Below are 18559 nucleotides of genomic sequence, written 5' to 3'. Positions count from 1 at the left end.
GTAAGTAACTTATTCTAATATTTACTTTTCACGTATTGTGCATTTTATTTTATATTTAGAATCATTTTTATCACTCCCCCCTCCCTCTACACTCTAATGTCTTTATGATGGTGTCCTCGGGTCAGTTTAGTGCTAAAATATTTTATCAAAATCATATTAGCTAACAAAAAATATGGCTGCATATACAAAATATAAACTTTTCAAAATATCAAAAGAGCATATTTTTAAGTAGGAATCCTCGTTTAATGTCCAAAGTAAAGTTAATGAACCATGAAGAGTGGAGTTTGTAAGCCGGCCAAACGAAAGAATAAAAATCACTTCCATATCTGTGTTACTTTATTTCACAAACCATTTTGAGCTTTAATCAAAACGAGTTCGTTTTGTTTGTTTGTTTTTTTTTTCTGGAGAGAGGAGAGGAAAAAAAAATTAAAAAAAAAAAATAAAAAATTCTTAAAATAAGGGGTCTTTGTGCCATTGCAAACAACATGGCGGTATTTCCATTGTACATACATCCACTTATTGATTGCAAAATGTCTGAGCCTACTCTGACCCCAGAGCCAGATCCAGATCTTTCCATGTAAGTCAGCTACTCTCTCTTCTCTCACCCGAATTCTATATTTAAATTTTATTTTTGTTTTTGTTAATTTTTTTCCATTTACTGTCTATTTCTTGTTTATTTACATAAAATGTCTATCATATCAAACTATATAGCTTTGTATGTCATGTATATTTCAAAGGTTCAAAATGTGATTTCAAGTATTTGAAACATTCTCTAGAAATGTACATTCAGCCTATGCACCGATTTCTAAAAGGATATTTTAGTTTGAAAATTACATTTTAGTAAAAATGCATAATATAAATTTATTTTACAATTTTCAAACGCGGGTAACATTATGTTGACATTCCATAGATATAATTCCTACACATTCTTTAAAAGAATCAAAAACCATATTATCATGTCTCTAAGACTGTTTCCCAACTTTTTTTTACCTTCGAGGATGTCTCAAGGAACCCCTACATGAGAAAATATTTTACAATCCTAGTTCTCTTTCATAATGAAAGAAATATATATATATATATATATATATGTTAATCTAAACTGGTTATAAAAAGTAAATCTTAATTGACAATTTTGTAAATAAACAAGGTTGCTGATATTTCAAAATGAATGTTGAAGCTGTTAAGTTACAGATAAAGTTATTTAATTTCCGATTTGATACAAAAAAAAAAAAAAATTACAATAAAAATAAAATATTTATTTATATGCGTTTTCTACTACAAGCCACTTGATGGCGTAGCTAAGAAAGAAGCACTACTAAAAAAAAGCCTAGTGAAAAATATTTGATTTTCAGAGATGTTTTTGACCAAATTATATCATCTCTATACGAAAATATACGTAGACTAGTAGTCATAAAATATGCTTAATATATATTTTAATTTGTGCAGATTTCATATTATTATAGAGATACTTCTCTATTGAATATTATATCGTGGCCAATACATAGTACTAATTTCAAAAGTTAAAAAGAAAAATGGCTTGGGTGTCATCAGTTAGAATCAAAAACAAAACGTTTGGCGCTCCAGCTGCGTCTCCTACTGATGTAGCTATCAAAAGATAGGTAAAGAAGATTTAAATGAGATGATTTTAAGAAATGAATTGAATTTGGGCAGGTACAGAAAGAAGTATAAAAAATGTCGGCAAGTTGAAATAAGCATTTTGCATTTCAACTTGCAGACATATTTCTGTACACATTATTCATCCATCCAAACAAAGATTTTTGTAAACCATCTTTTGTGTATGATTACTATTATGTGACTAGTGGAGTAAGAGTTTATCGGTTAAATATTTACACACACACATTTTTTATTTATATAGAATAACAATTTGACTCTTACCTGAGGATAAGACGTGTTGAAAGCTAAAATGAAAATGTTTCAATTTGCTCAATAAAAAAACAAACAAAACAAAGGCTTTCTGATAAAGCTAAATGGTCGCCGCTCGACAACATTGCCGTTGAGTTTAATGTTGTTTCCATTGTCTTCTCCTTTTCTGGATGTGTTGTTGTTTCTCATATTACTGGCTGCTTAGGCTTCACAAGCATTAAAACAAAATACAAAACATAATTTCTGTCAAACAGCACTTGCACTCTGGGGGTGTATGTGACACCATTGACCTAAGGTCATATCTTGGTCATCTGCTGAGGCTGTGTATGTCAGTCGGTTGATCAATTCGTTTCCCCTTCTGCTTCAATCCACATTTCTGTTCAACTGTCGGATTTGCAACTGCTCCACTGTAGTTGTCGTTAATGTTATCGCAAACACAAAACTGTCCCTAACTGTTGTAAACTATCGCAAAATACACCACCACTGCTAAAAACTAAAATATATTGATCAATCTTTTGTTCCGTTGATTGTCACACCTTTATTAATAACAAAACCACCTCAGCTTCTTTTGTGAACACTTGCTCTCCATTGTTCCATTGATAAACTTTTTCTTTGTCATACCACATTTTCCCTTTCTTCCCTACATCAATTACATCAACATAAGTGATATCACGAGTATATATTTGCATTTATTCAGCTTTCAACACATCTGATCCTCTGGCATAACTCTGTTATTCAATGTATTTTCAAATATAGTCTAATTTGGTGCAAGTTCAGAATTCAACTACAGTATGGGATAAGGCATTAAAAATTAGTAACAACACGTCAAGGCGGGGCAAATACAGTAACCAAGGGCCAGAAAAACATATTCCATATCGTAACCTGAAAAAAAAACTGTATCCTAGGTTCTACTGTATTAAAAAAAAAAAATTTTTTTTTAATATAGAAAAATCTTTGTTATATGTATCCATCACGGAATGAAGATGTCATATTCCAGAAATCACATAAATTAAGTAGTTTTGTTTTTAAAGAAAATCAAATCTTATGAATAAGCAAAAAAAAAAAGAAGCCATCTTGGAAAAATAAGGGCAGATAACTCCAAATTTCAAACTTGTAAGATCAGCCTTTTAATCCTAAAAATTTCATATGAATTAATATCATATAAAAATGATTTCCTTAAAAAAGAAAAAAAGGAAACTACTTGATCATTTTACGTCAATTTTTGGAATATGAGATCTTCGTTCTGTCAATGGGTACATACATCAGGTTTTTCTGTATCTTTTTTATTTTTTTATATTAATTCTAAATAAGAATCATTAATTTCCTTAAAAATTGTCTAAACAATCAAACATTTGTGAATTGGCCTCTAGTTGTGCTTCAGAGCTGCATTATGAAATTGACTGTCATATAGCATGCCATGTTGTACTCTAAAAACTAAAGAAAATGGTAATGTTGATGTTCGATGAATTTTTGATTCTGATTCCTCTTTTGTAATGCCATACTATCTTCTCTCTCTTGTTTAGTTTGTCTTGAGTTGGCTTTTCTTGCAGTTCCGCATCACTTTCTATGATATTAAAAAAAAAAATGTTTATAAAAAAATTCTTTTATTTGAACATATTGTCTCCCTTGTACTTTTTCTATGACTACCCTACTATTTCACCTCAGTGTTGTTCTGCTTTAGTTTCATCACGCACACATGTTGACGGAAATAAAATCTTTCCACAATAAGCATAAGAGAAATCTTAAATCTACAATTAACTACAAATGATGAAACTAAAATAGAACAAACATGAGGTGAAACAGTAGGGAAGCCATAGAAATGAAATAGAAATCCATATATATATATATATATATATATATATATATATATATATATATATATATATATATATATATATATATATTTCATACTTTCACTACATGAAGACTGAAGTATCGGTCGAAAATTATGTACCTGTAAAAAAGTTTTAAAATTGTTTTTCATAATATTTTGTATTCCTGCACGTCACCAATTGAAAAAGAAAAGTTATAAGCTTTTATACTTTTCGTATTCTTTTTTTATACATTTCCATTCATATATATATATATATATATATATATATATATATATATATATATATATAAAAGGCCGCTTTACAATTAAACAAGAGAAAAAGTTTAATTTTATTTATATTCCAATATTTGATCTGGATACTTAAATCATAAACTCTTAAAAATTTCATATATTTTTGCATTGTAGGCTTTTATTTATTTTTTTTTTTTTATCATCCTAATTTTAAATTATAATATTATGGGTTTTTAGTAATGCTGTTAAGTGAGTTGGATTTTTGCACAAAGCCCATGCCTTGTGCCAAACTCATCCAGTGTGAGTGGTATTGCCAGGAACCAGAGTTTCAGATAATGATGTAACTTTGATACTATCATATTGCCACTGTGAAGAAGATTTAGACTTCAGAGAGTGCCATTGCCACTGTAACAGCAGCACTAGAAAAAAAAAAAAAAAAAAAAAGTTATTCTCTGTTTTTATTTAAATGATTAAATTTTTTAAATATTTGATAATTTATTAAAATTTTTGCCATTCATGTTTTTTATAATTATCTCTTATGTAATTTGCAAAATTAGAAATGCTGAAAATTCAGAAAGCAACCAAACATCAAAAATGCTGATTGTCTTTGTGTTACAGTAGTCTATCATAGAGGCAAACAATATGGCTGAAACCCATAATCCTATTATGTTATAGTTGTCCTTATCTGGATTTACCCAGGAAGAGAAATCTGTTGGTTATTTTCACGAGTTTTAAATATTGAATAAATATTGTGAAAGTTTAAATAAGAATGTACAAAATATGATTTTGCAAACAAATTATTGTATCTCTTGTGATTTACAAGTAATTTTAACAAATATAATTGTTTTATCTGAAGTATGATATGGATAGAAATATTTTAAAGTTTTTTTTTATATCAATTTTATAAGTGGTTGATACGGTTTAGGTCATATATGGGAAATAAAATAACTTCTTACCTGAAATATTTTGTGAAAGAAATGGATTAGTTTTGATGTTTTTTTAATTCAAAGAACATGCTGCAAGGATAAAAAAAAAAGAAATCCTTTGTCAAAAATATTTATTTTAGCTTAAACTCAAATCGGGCTTTCTTTAAATTAAATTTAAAATAGTGTTTTTTTTTTTTTAATTTATTTATTTATTTATTTTTTTTTAACTTTGATTATTTTGTACCCAAAATTTGTTTGAAAACCAAATGTTTTTTTTATTTTCCTTTGTGCATTTAAGTGTCTCATTTGCTGAATACATTGTCTTAATATCAAAACATGTAGTTTTTCAATATTATATTTACTTTTATATCTGTAACTTGGAACCACTTGTGAATTTGATATTCCCTACACACTTCCTCTTTTGATGGAAGGAAGTCCCCCACCCACCTAGGGTTAATGCCGCTGGCTATATTTATTTTGAAACTTAATTAAAAGGAAAACAAAAAAATTTTTTACCTCTTTATTTAGTTTTTTTTTTATGCCAGATTTCTCAGACTTTTCATTATAATAAAAATGATTAAAGCTCGTTAAAATAAAAATTCTCATGCTAAATAAATATTTATTGATAATTGAATTTTGCTGTTTAATTAAAAATATTATTCATCTATTTTAATTAGAAAAATTTCTATTTTATTTCTTAATCAAATTAATATACAAATTTTGATGGAAGGGTAGGGAGTATTTGCTGAGTAAATCGTTAAGGAATTCAGGTTGTAGATTTGAAGATATTAAAAAAAAAAATAAAATAAAAGAAAATGTAAGTAACTAAAATCAGTAATATTCACAAATCAAAAACTAACAGACAATTGTAGAAATCAAAATTATTGCACGCTACAAAAATCTTGCCTACATAACTAATATGCAAAAGTACAGACTTGGAACTCCTCAAAACGTTACATAAAGAACTTTCAAACAAAGATTATACACACCTACAAGATACTCCAATACAGCATTACATACCGGAGCTAAAGACAGAAAAAAAAAATTCTCAAAATTAGCTGGGAAATAAGATCAGCACCATTTGATCAACAGATGCAGGCACATGCACGCATTTGCACCTGCGAAGTTGCCATGTAATTAGAAACAGACATATGCTCTTGTGATTTGATACCTGAATGCATTTTCAGCAGTCGAGCATTACAATTCCGATTTATTCTTTTACTTTTCTAATTAGAAAATTGCTTTAAGTTTATTCTTAGAATTATCTTTTGCAAAAGATAAATTCTATCGTGGATTTATGAAGCCTAAGTTCTAGTTGCAAAAAAAAAAAAAAAAAAAAAAGTTATAAATTGAACTTTTTTATCAACTGCGTATTAAGGTTTTCCTATTCTTTGTTAGCATTCATGACCTTTTTGATGATTTGTAGTTGTTCAGGTTTTCTATGTTTGTTACTTAATTCTCATTCCTTATCTCATTAATGACATTTAAAGCTTTATCCTGCGACTGGAAACATTTTTACTAATGTATAGGGACGCGTTTAGATATTTATGCTCATTATTTGCCATGCATTTAAATAATTGTCAGAACACAAAGAGTGGCTGATTTAAAACTTCCAGATTTAGTTTTAAAAAAAAAAAAAAAAAAAAAAAAAATCTTGGCTCACTCTCACATTGACACCGCCCCTCTCCCTCTGCTTACCCATGTTACTGTCTTGGTAGAGCAGTTTGTCAAAAAGTAAGGAAAGAAAAGTAAAAAAGAAAAAAAAAAAAAATACATTTTGTTTCTCCCAGCATTATTTTCAGCTGTCTTGGATTCCTTCCTACTACCAGATTTAATGGCAGATCAAAAATGCAATTGGAATAATGTGATTCTTGTTTCATTATAAACTCATTACTAGGGCTATGACAACAGCATTGTTTTGACTCTAGAGTATATCTCCAACACAGTAAGGTGTACCTAGAGTACATTGCTCATGCAGCCTTGAGTTAAAATTTACAAAAAAAGATTGAAGGTAGGATGAGCCCCGGTGTATGTGAAGTATTGTGGTGGATGATAACTAGGGTTATGACAACAGCATATTCTTTTCATTGTTTTGACTCTTGAGTATATATCCGACACAGACGCAATTAACCAACCAAGAACCACATCACTCTACATAAAACCATATAACCATATAAGATATCAATGAATATATACCTGAGAATCCAAACAAGGAAAAGAATATGCTGTTGTCATAGTCCTACTGATTACACAATTCACAGGTGGTTTTCTTTCTTCTTAGCCCTTTACTGCCAATTGTACTTTCAAGTCACCTCTCAGAAAAAAAAAATTCTTACTCTAATGGCTTGTCAGCTCAACTGGTCTGTGCATGATTCAAGACGTGAATGAGAAGTTTGATTGTTTGTGCATCAGTTGCACACTACCTCCCATCATGTATGAGTTTCATGATTAAGAAACTTATTTATTGCATAAAAAAAAATTCTTTTCAAGACCAAGTTTGTCAATAGAAAGAAGATGGTGAGCAGGGAGATTTCCACAAATCTTCTCTGGTTAACTGTCTTCCATTTAAAGTAAACACGCATTTTTGTTGCACTTGAATTACCCTCCTGTGACATTTGACAAAGTTCAATATTTTTAATATAACAAATCACTGTTGATAATTGGCGGTGAATGTCTTGAAACTTTGAAATGTCACCTACTTGGGCAGATCATAAACCTGTGATGCGTTAAAGAGCACCTAATGGATCATGCAATAACAAAATTTATTGAACTTTAGTGGTTTTCAAGATGTTGAGATTTTTTTCATTTCATATGAATCAGATTTTGTTGTTGCCATTAGTCTCTCCCCAACCCATTCTCTTCACATCTTTCTAGTTAGAATTGTTTTTAAAAAAACATTGGCTACTTATGGAAGGGACCACATGAAGATTGCAAGCATCCCTAAGTGTTTTTTGTGGAACATACTGGATTCGAACCTAGCTTATCCAGGTTATCAATCCGTGTTAACCACTTTGCCACTCTCAACTTCCTGATGATGTTGATAGGTGCATACATATAACCCAAGCTATTTTGAATGATTTATGTTTGTGGTTTACATTCAAAGCTAAAGTATGACATTCACTTTTTTAACGACTAATCTCCTGAGCACTTTTTTGGGTTAAATAGAGAAAGTTTCATTTTATCTCCCAGATATTTTAAAAGACTTCACAAAATTTTTAAGTGTTGATATGTTTTATCTGAACTAAAATAATGCAAAATATTTTTACCAATGAAAGACTATTGCTTGGGGGTGAGGTTAGATATTTGTATGTGTGTACCCCTCCTTAGTCAGCTTCCTACACGATGTTAACCCATATATGATGGGTTCAGTGGAAGAACGACATGAGCGCTACTTGATACTTTTCACAAAAAAGAGGTTAAATGTTTGGAGCATAATGGTTTTACTTGTTGTAATTTCCTATTTTCCAGAATTATTTGAATATTAACGCAACCTTTTCTGGTCAACCTATTTTTACGAAACATTTTTTCTTGCAAGAACATGCATCTCCAAGCCTGCGATTTCCTACAATGCATTTTTAAGAACTACTGACATATTCGTCTCCACTGTTTCGCTTTTGTTTTTGATGTTTCTCTTTCCTACTGGTCAACCTTTCTTGTTCTTTCTTCCAGTCATATTTTAAGAGGCTTACAAAATAACATTTTTTAGATGTTCAACTTTCATGAACAACAGTGATGTTGATTTGCAAGTCTGGAAAAATCCAAACAAATGGAACATAATTAACTAGAGAATTTGAAGAAAATCTATGGTCTTAAGAATTCTTATTTCAACAGATGGATATCTGTTTATGTAAAAAGAAGTGTTTGCATATTTATTCAAATACTTAGTTTTACATAAATACTTGGAGTTCAGCAATGGTTTTTTTTGTGATTAGATTTTCCTTGATATTTTACGCATTTTGCGACAAAAATCTCAAAATTTCAACTTTTGGCATGTATGTCGTTCTTCCACGGAACGTGGCATATGTACCTTGCCAATTATCTATTGACGTTGTCTTTCACTTATAAAGTATTTATAGATTACAATTTTTGTCCATTTTACCACAGTTTCTCTTTATTTTTGTTGGCCTGTTTATAGAATAAATATTGTCTGCGGCAATTTCAGATTTGTGCAGGTAGATTAATTGTAGTCTAGGCTTTTTGTTATATGCAACTGGTGTTGCTTGGGAGCTTTTATTTTCAACTTTGTTTTACTTTTTATATTAACTATACTATTTGAAAATATATTTTACTTAATAATTATGCATTAGTTGTCCACTTCCCTAGAATGTAAGGGGGGGGGCACCAGAATAACTTTCTAAAACGCTCCCAAGAGTAGTAACTTGTACTAAAATGCATTTATCGCTATAAAAAATGGTAAAACTCATAAAAAAAAATATTCATACTTAGAAAGAATATAGGCCATGTTGAAAAAACATTATTTAGAAATCTATTCTTAATATGGGGAATACGTTTTCTAACTATTCTGTACTTTCACCTAACAATTTAATAAACAAGATACTATAAAAATCGAATTTAACTTGAAAATCCTCCCCACCCCTTCCCCCAAAAGTGATTATTTGGTCATGCACATTTCAAAAGTAATTTCGAGGTCTTTAAAATGTCACTTCTATAATTTCCCTCACTCTGTATTGCCAGAGCTGTAAAATTGTCCATGGATCCTGTGATGGAATTATACAGTAAGCTAGGAAAATCACAGGATATCGCGTCATTTCGTTTTGTAACCAGTATTTTCTTCCTTAGCACCCCCCCCCCTTTTTTTTTTTTTTTTTTACACCAAATTTTCTTAAGGAATTGAACACTTCATAAATAAATAAAACTTTGTTTACACACTACACAAATCCTCTTTAATATTTCATCAGGCCACAAAAATGTCCTTATGAATTCTTTAACCGTTATTTCTGCATTCTTTTATTTTAATATTTTCTGTGTTGTTTTGATTTTGATAAGCTAATTAGGATTCAACTCCGATGGGAATTGTTAGCAAGCAATCCAACCTCAGTGGAGTTTTTCTCGATTACAATGCCCATAAGCATTTTTTAGTAATTTTTGTCTCTTCTGCAAACCGCACACAGTATCTTTTTTACATCAACAAAACAAAATTTAAAAACCACAAATAACAAAAGCAGTAATCAACATGTTGATTTATTTCAGTTTTGTATTTAAAATATGTTTTCATCAGTTCTCTGATCATTACATTTCTATCTTTGAAATATTTTGTGAGTGCGTGGGCTGTCTAATGGATGTAATCATACTATGGTATCTGATATATTGGGTTGCAATTTTTGTTAGGCTTATTGCATTCGCTTACACAAACTGAGAAGTATGAATGTCTTCCCCTCCAGCTATGAGTTAGCAACTTGCTTTCATTGCAGATTTGATCAAAGAGACGTGCCATTCGTACTGTATTTATATTTACTGTGAGTAACGTGATCCAGCTCCAGTTGTGTTCACTGCATCTGACGATAAGGTGGTTAATAGCTGCAGATCTGCAACTGCATCCTTAGCATACTTCAGCAATTCCTGGTTTTGGCAACACACATCAAAAACATAATGACCAGCCAGTCACCAACTCTATGTCTGTCTTTATTTTTCCCATTCAAGCCTTCAGTTAGTCACCTCCGCACTTCTTCCAGTTGGCAGGTGCTATTACTGCTACCAACTTGTGGACACATTCCTCTTTAGTGTCAAAGAATATGATCAAACCAGGAAAGTCTTTTCAGAAGAATCTGTGATGCTGGTTATCTTGCATTGATAGTGTGGATTCAAATTATTATTCTCATTACGCTGCAAATAAAATGTCTAGATATCTGAACGGATGTGAAAAATTGGGTCCATGGTGAAAAGCATCTCATTTCAAGTTAATCCAACTATACACAATATAGGGTGTCCCAATAAAATGTATGCACTCTTTAAACTATCTCAACTTGCTACATGAATACGCTATACCATGTTCTCAAGAGATGTTTAGAAATAAAGAATGGCACTTCCAGCAGGATGGAGCACTTCCCCACTATCCTCCTGACGTAAGAGCATATCTTGATAGTCACCTGTGAAACAGGTGGGACAAAGAAAATATTGAGTACTGTCCATACTCACTGGATTGCCCCCGCCCCCTGGATTTTTCTCTTCTTGGGTGTGAGAATGTTAAACACAGTGTTCACACCACAAAATGAGCTATAATGAATGATTTGGAACGTTTTCGATTCCATCAGTGAGCGTTGTCAGCTGTTCATGGACCACAATGGCCAATTTGAACACGTTTGATAATTAGCTGGTTTCTAGATCAGTATTTTGATGTATGAAACTTTTCTTATAATAAATGTTGGTTCTATGGTCATTTAAAGAGTGTATACATTTTATTGGGACACCCTGTAGATACACTGTGTTTATATATTGCTTATGTATGTGATATCGGTTGAAAGATTAATGCCAATCAAAACAAGGCCGATAGCCATTAGTCGCGTGCTCTCATGTAATGAATGAATGTGTGGATGTAGGATTTACGTGAAATTCTAAAAGATAAACTAAAATGACCGAAAAATGGGCTGAAATAAATAAAAAGTAAATGACTTAGAATGACTTTAATGAACTTAGGAAGGAATTGAATAACCTTAAGAATGACTTGAATGCTTAAAAAATAACTGGAACCCTTCAAAAACAACTTGAATGATCTGGAGAATGACTTGAATGGCTTTGAGACTTACTGGTTGTAAAGTGGGTGATCATTTTACATTAAATTAATACAGAAAAGTGATCCCCCACTTTATATCATAAAGTTACAAACATAAGTACAGCATGTAGTAAGAACAGATACTACACTTTGATCTTGGCCAGAAGGCCAAGAAAAGGTATTTATTTGCTTCCCAACCGAGCAAATTAGGCGCACGGCCAATTTTTAATGTGAAGGGAAAATGGGGACCAACTCCCCAGGGAGTAGGGGAGCTGGATAGTGACAATTGGTATGAAAGGTTGCCCCTACATTGACCAATACCTTATATGTGGGGTTGCCCCCACATATTGTCTTTGCTTGCAGTATCTGCCAGAACAGATACTACACTTTGATCTTGGCCAAAAAAAAGCGTATTTATTTGCTCCCCCACTGAGCAAATTAGGCACAGGGCCAATTTTTAATGTGAGGAGTGATGGGGAAATGGGGACCAACTCCCTGGGGAGTAGGGGAGCTGGATAGTGACAATTCGTATGGAGGGTTGCCCTTACATTGACCGAAGTCTTATATGTAGGGTTGCCGGATTTATTTGCTTCCCCACTGAGCAAATTAGGCACAAGGCCATTTTTTAATGTGGAGAGTGAAGGGGAAAATGAGGAACAGCTTCTCGGGGAGTAGGGGAGCTGGATAGTGACAATTGGTACGAAGTGTTTCCCCTACATTGACCAATAACTGATTGCTAAAAGAGCAATGGTCTTATATGTGGAGTTTCCCCCACATATGGTCTTTGCTTGCAGTATCTGCCGGAACAGATACTACACTTTGAGATATTAAATTCTTTATTCATGTTAAAAAGACATTGCAAATCAACACTGAACAAAAAACTTAGGCACATGGCCAACTCAAAAGGGGGGGATTGTGGGTGTCGTTGGTCATCCTTGTCACTCCAGAACTAAATCAAAAGTTTATCCCAGCTAGTATCTTTCACCATAATACCGCATTCACCCTTTCATACTGGGGGACATCCTACTTAACTCCCAATTTTTAAAACATTTTTTATTGACGTGTAAAAACAAAAAAAAATAATAAAAATGGTACAATGCTAAGAACAGCATCTATTGACAACAGACCTTTGATCTTAACCAAAAAGGCCAAGCACAAAAGTGTTATGGACAGACCGACGGAGTACCTTATAGAGTCGCTTGTATGCGACTAAAAATATACCAACTTTGTGGATGTTTGTTTTCTAGTTTTTAGTCCCCTGACAAATGAAAGATTGGACCTAATAATTCACTCCAATTCGTTTGTTTGCACTTTTCTCAGTAATAACTACACCTTGAATAAAAAAAATATTTTTGCATAAACATTAGTCATGGTGAAAATAAATTTTTACCAGAACGGATTTTCTAGGATAACTCTGGTTGCATCCCTAAGGGCCATTTTAGGGGTAAAATTGCTACCAAATCATTCATTTGTTTGCACTTTTCTCAATAACAACACCTTGGATTTTTAAAAATTTTGCACAAACATTAGTCATGGTGAAAGTAAATTTTTCATTCATGGAAGGGATCCTTGCATGCTCGGCTTGTTTAGATTTAGCTGGACATACAAACGCACATACAACCACCCTAATAATAAATAAATAAATAGCAATGTATGAAAGTCTCTGGGTTTTGTTACCATTAAATCCAAGTTAAAATGTAACTTTCCTGTTTGTAAAAGAAAAAAAAAATGATATTAAAAGTATCCACATCAAAGTTCAAATCTAATGTATGTTTTAGTTGAAAATCTTTTTTTTTTATATATCTATATATATATATATATATATATATATATATATATATATATATATATATATATATATATATATATAAAAGCAGGAATTTGGTATGTTCTGTTTAGTTGAAACGTTTGTCTTTTTTTTTTTTTTTTTTTTTTTTTTTTTTGTCCTGAATATTAAGTATGTGATTTTTAAATCTGGATTTGAGAATTTATGCAATTTATATATAGCTTTCAATTGAGTATCCAATCAATGTTTTATGGGAAAGGAGGGGATTGACTGTCTTTTTATTTTATTTTATTTTTTTTTTATGTAAAAAAAAAAAAAAAATTAGAAAAGCCAATGTTTGTCCAAATTTTTGTTGCAAGTAGCCATGTGTGACTCCACAGCTGCTGATAAACGAAATCTAGCCATCCAGCAAGCAATGTTTACGTGATCTCTAGCATGGATCTTATTAATCTGGAAAAAAGATTTCTTAAAGAATCCGGTGGCATGCTACCTAGATAAGCAGTTAAAGGACCGTCAATTGAAGTTAATGGTGGATATATGGATAATTATGTTAGCAAAAAAAAAAAAAAAAAATACACAACTAGATACCTAGTATATAATCAATCTGAATAAAAAAAATATTAATATTGAAGATTTCTGTAATTCAATGGCTAGGTAGAATCAAATATAGATTTGTCAGATGCATTCCTACAATAGTCTGGCTTTGAGAATCTGATTTTTCTCTGTATATTAGATATACTTGATAATATTTCATTCAGCCACACACACACACACACACACACACTAATAGCCTGGCAAGGCCACAGGGAAGACAATCAAGCAAAAAAAATCCCTAAGCAAAATTCATCCCAAAGCAGCAAAACTGAAGCTTGCTTGCAGGACACTATGTATGCAAATGTAGGTAAATTTAGCATATTTTATTAATGTGAAAATATGGTTTTTTTTTTACCAATTGCCATAAAATTTTAACTATAGAATAGTGTTATAATTTTTAAAACACCTGCAAATGTTCATGTAGTTTCATCTCCTAGAACCAACCAAAGATTTGGTATTCATTTCAGTATTCATTTTGGCTACCAGTATGTATGTATGTGTGTGTGTGTGTATATATATACACACACACACACACATATATATACGGTAATAAAAAATAAAACGTGTATATATATATATATATATATATATATATATATATATATACGTTTTATTTTTTTATTACCGTATCTTTCTGTTAAGTTACATTATTGTTTCGGCTACACGGCCGTTTTTTTTTTTGTTTTTTTTTTTTGGCCGTCTGTGGCATCCTCAGACTTTACAGAAACCCAAGGTGTGGTTATTTTGCTCTACAACAGTATTGAGCACTTTCTTCAGTTTTTGTTAATTATCATCTCCACTATATATATATATATATATATATATAATCTGGGTAGTTATTTTTGTGTATATCCGTTGAAAGCGTTGAGTGAAATTTGAAGAATAAAACATGTATAAATACATTTGAAGCCAAAACTGCAATGCGAAATTTTTTATAAAATAAATAAACAGGTGTTTATTTTTAAAGAAATGTTTCGGAGTAAGACTCCTTTATCAATCTTTTTTTTTTTTTTTTCTCTTCTTCCTCGACATGATGTAGTGGAAGATAGCTTGATGAAGAGTCCACGTGATGTTGTTAACTGCGGGGTTTTTATGAAGCAGGATAGGTGACGCGTGGTCGCGCATTTTGAAAATCTGGGTAGTTATTTTTGTGCATATCCGTTAGAAGCGTTGAGTGAAATTTAAAGAATATATATATATATATATATATATATATATATATACTAGCATTTCTGCCCGGTGTTGCCCGGGTGTTTGGATGTGTATGTTGAGCAAAAAAAAAAAAAAAAAAAAAAGTGGTAGTAGGAAGGCAGGCTTGAACCCGTACTGCAAAGGAGGAAAAGAACGGGGTAAAACCTAACGTTTATGCTGTTACGAGCACCGCCAAACCGGAAGCGACATTTTTTTTTAAATTAAGGCTTGACAATCTTAAGGAGAGGATTAAAAAAATATCGGCGAAAAAAGTGACCTCTCTCCCCTGTAGAAAAGTGCCTAGTTGAAGGGGAAGATATTAATGTTTTTAGCCAATTTTTGTGTATTTGTCGTATGAAAGATCGAACTTTAAAACGATACTGATCTTGGTAAAATCCGTCGCCTCTATTAAAAGTTTAAGGCAGACATGCAAACACATACATACATACATTTATATATTGGTAACTAAAAATTTTCGACCCAAACTGATGAATAAGCTTGCCCTATCTCGGAATACCCTTTATGTAAAATTTCAAATATTTAGACCAGAAATTGTCTGAGTAATTTAGAAGAAACCGCAGAGGTCAATTTTTAAAAAAACTTTGACCCCTATTATGACCCCTTAAAATTTATAGTTTTGGGCTCAAATCAAGTTATTAAGATAGATCCATGTCCAAGGCACCTATATCTAAAATTTCAAGTGCGTAGACTCAAAATTGTCGGAGGAGTTTAGTAGAGTTCTCAAAGGTCAAATCATTGAACTTTGACCCCTTAATCGCCAAATTTCTGTCCAAAAACCGATCATATCGATTTTCCCAAATCTCAGTAACCTGTATCTAATTTCGAGTCTGTAGACTACAAATTGACAGTTATTGCGTAGGGAAATGTACACAGACACTTTCACTTATATGAATTGAAAAATATCTGATAGTTCCCCTAAAACCTCTGGCCTTGATGGAGGTGAGACTAAAACCTGCTGCTATGGTTTCAAATGATCTAAAATAACAAGGGGAAACTTTATTCTAAATACCTACAAACAGTAGTGTTTCATGATTACGCAATCATCAGTGTAGGAGGTGACAATTCCTGCCGGTCATGTGATTTGAACCCAGCTACGAAGCCACCTTTAGCTCCATTTGTCAAGCCTTTACTGCAAGGCCGCCAAACATTAGTCACAGGAATGGAAGGAATTAAATGGCGAACTCGGGCAAAAACATTTTGACAATCTATAGTGTTTGCATGAGCGGAAGTCGTGATTTAATCTTATTTGCATGTCGCCAATAATTTGCCGTTAACTAATTTAATGAAAGTCAAGTTGAATCAAACATGAGTTATGGCCCTTTAATCATGGGTTACCTTGAATCAAGCCGAAATATCTTAGATGTACACACTTATGATGTACACATCCGTGATAGCTTGCTGCTTCAGTTTTATCGTAGCAACATAACTCAGAAGTGCTGTTAATGTGATCTATGGATTGATATCAGTCGGATACACTTCTGAAGGTTGGTGATACCGTGAAACTGCAGTAAAGTGTTAAGCTAAGTACAATTTATTATGGATATAGCTTTATCCAATAGAATATAAGCTTTTTTTATTGTTTGCTCAGAATCTGTCTTCAGTTCTGTTATTTCGAGAGATCGATTTCCTTTGTTTACGCAAGCACAAATCCTCTTAAATATTTCCTTTGATAGACCACAAAAACGTCCTTGTGAATTCTTTCACTATTATTTCTGAATGCTTCCATTTTATTAACATTTTCTAAACTCGTGCTGTTTTGAACATGATAACCTAATTAGGATTCAACTCTGATGGGAATTGTTAACAGCCAATTCAACTTCAGTGGATTTTATTTCTTGATTATAAGGTCTGTTTTCTTTCTCTTCTGAAAACCACACATTTTATTTTTTCTTTCACCAGAAAAAAAAAAGTTTGTAAATAAGAAAAACGATAATCACCGTTGTGTTGATGTATATAGGAACGGTTTTGTATTAAAAAAAACATTTTTATCACTTCTTTGATAATTACATTTTTATCATTGGTTTATCATCGTTGGTGCCTGATCAGCCTAATGGATGACATCATGGACAATGAAATCTGATATGCTCGGTTCTGATTTTTTTTTGATTTATTGCGTTATTGAGAACATGAAAATTATTGAAAAAGCTATGAATGCTTTTCCCCTCCAGCTATGGGTTAACTTAATGACTTGTCTTTAATCTAACATTTACACTACATTCACCTGGGGTGAGTTGAGCTGACTCCAAGTAAGTTCGCTGCCTCCCATGTTACGGGAGGTGGGGGGCATTCATGCTGATTGGCAAATGATTCCTTGATATACTTTAGCAAGAAACACAAAAAAAAAAATGTGGCGGCCATTCATCAACTGTTTTCACTGTTCTAATGCAAAACCTTCAGTTGGCCACTTCTACACTTATTCCAGCTCTTGTAGATGAATTCCTCTTCAGGAATGTCTAAGAATATGTGTAGCAAAACAAAAAAAAGGTCTAATGAGACGCAGAGCAAATTTTACAACCTGGGTTGTATCAAAAAGTCTGAGATGCAGAGCACTGTTCACGATATGCAGGTCTTAATGCTTCTCCAACTACTCCCAGCAACCTGCTTTTATCGTGTGCGGCATGCCTCATTAGCAGGTGTGTCATGTGACCATGTGAGAACTGAGCGAGATTGAGGGCTTTAAAAAAAAGATCATGGATGCCATCTTGGATCTATTTGATTTTTTTTTCTTCTCAGCCTGCAGGACAGAAGGACCTTTCCGATGTGAGTGTTAATTTATTTATCTTTTGTACAACCACACAAAGCACAAATGAAAGGCCAAGAAAATGTTTGTTTCTTTGATGGACATCACAATATGATCAAACCAGCAAAGACTCCTTTTTGGAATATTCCATGATGCCGATGGTGTTGCAACTTGCATTGATAGTGCAGCGGAAGATTTGGTCGAAGAGATGATGCAACAAAAGCGGTGCATGCCAGACACCTCAAGTGTGTGAAGATTTTTATATAAAGGCTAGGGCTTGCAGTATTGTGTGTATCCTCAACATTTGTACACTAATATCATTAAAAAAGCATGAAGATCCTTCCCATTAGCTATAAATAATTGTATATAATTGTTAATTTCCATTCCACCTCCAGCTCTGAATAAAGAATGTAACATTTACTCTCATCCTCGGTTTAATGTCCGTTTTACATGCTTTTAAAAATTTACTTCCAAACTAATTTATCTCTGGTCAAGTTTTTAGTCGCATGCAAGCGACTCTATAAGTCACACCGTTGGTCCGTCGTCGGCCAGTCTGTCTGTAACACTTTTGTGCTTGACCTTTTTGGTTAAGATCAAAGGTATGTTGTTAATAGATGCTGTT

General features: G+C 32.3%; 1 protein-coding gene and 1 pseudogene across 18 annotated transcripts in view; one reads left to right on the top strand and one right to left on the bottom strand.

Annotated features, from left to right (window-relative positions):
• The window catches only part of LOC145256445 (SRSF protein kinase 1-like), a 583024-nt gene that overhangs the window by 353791 nt on the left and 210674 nt on the right, over positions 1-18559 (top strand). For 2 of the 18 annotated variants that reach the window (XM_080115364.1, XM_080115359.1), the window contains exon 2: positions 2-577. The exons of the other annotated variants lie outside the window; for them this stretch is intronic. In XM_080115364.1, the coding sequence (XP_079971490.1) occupies positions 486-577 (92 nt within the window). In that variant the 5' untranslated portion in view covers positions 2-485. The remainder of the gene's footprint in view (position 1; positions 578-18559) is intronic. 18 annotated transcript variants of the gene reach the window in all.
• Positions 11649-11785, bottom strand: LOC145256590 (U2 spliceosomal RNA; annotated as a pseudogene).

This window comes from Euprymna scolopes, chromosome 32 (genome assembly GCF_053919585.1).
Source record: "Euprymna scolopes isolate OS-2025 chromosome 32, ASM5391958v1, whole genome shotgun sequence".
Classification (NCBI taxonomy): Eukaryota; Metazoa; Mollusca; class Cephalopoda; order Sepiida; family Sepiolidae; genus Euprymna; species Euprymna scolopes.
This window is presented reverse-complemented; position numbering and strand designations above follow the sequence as displayed.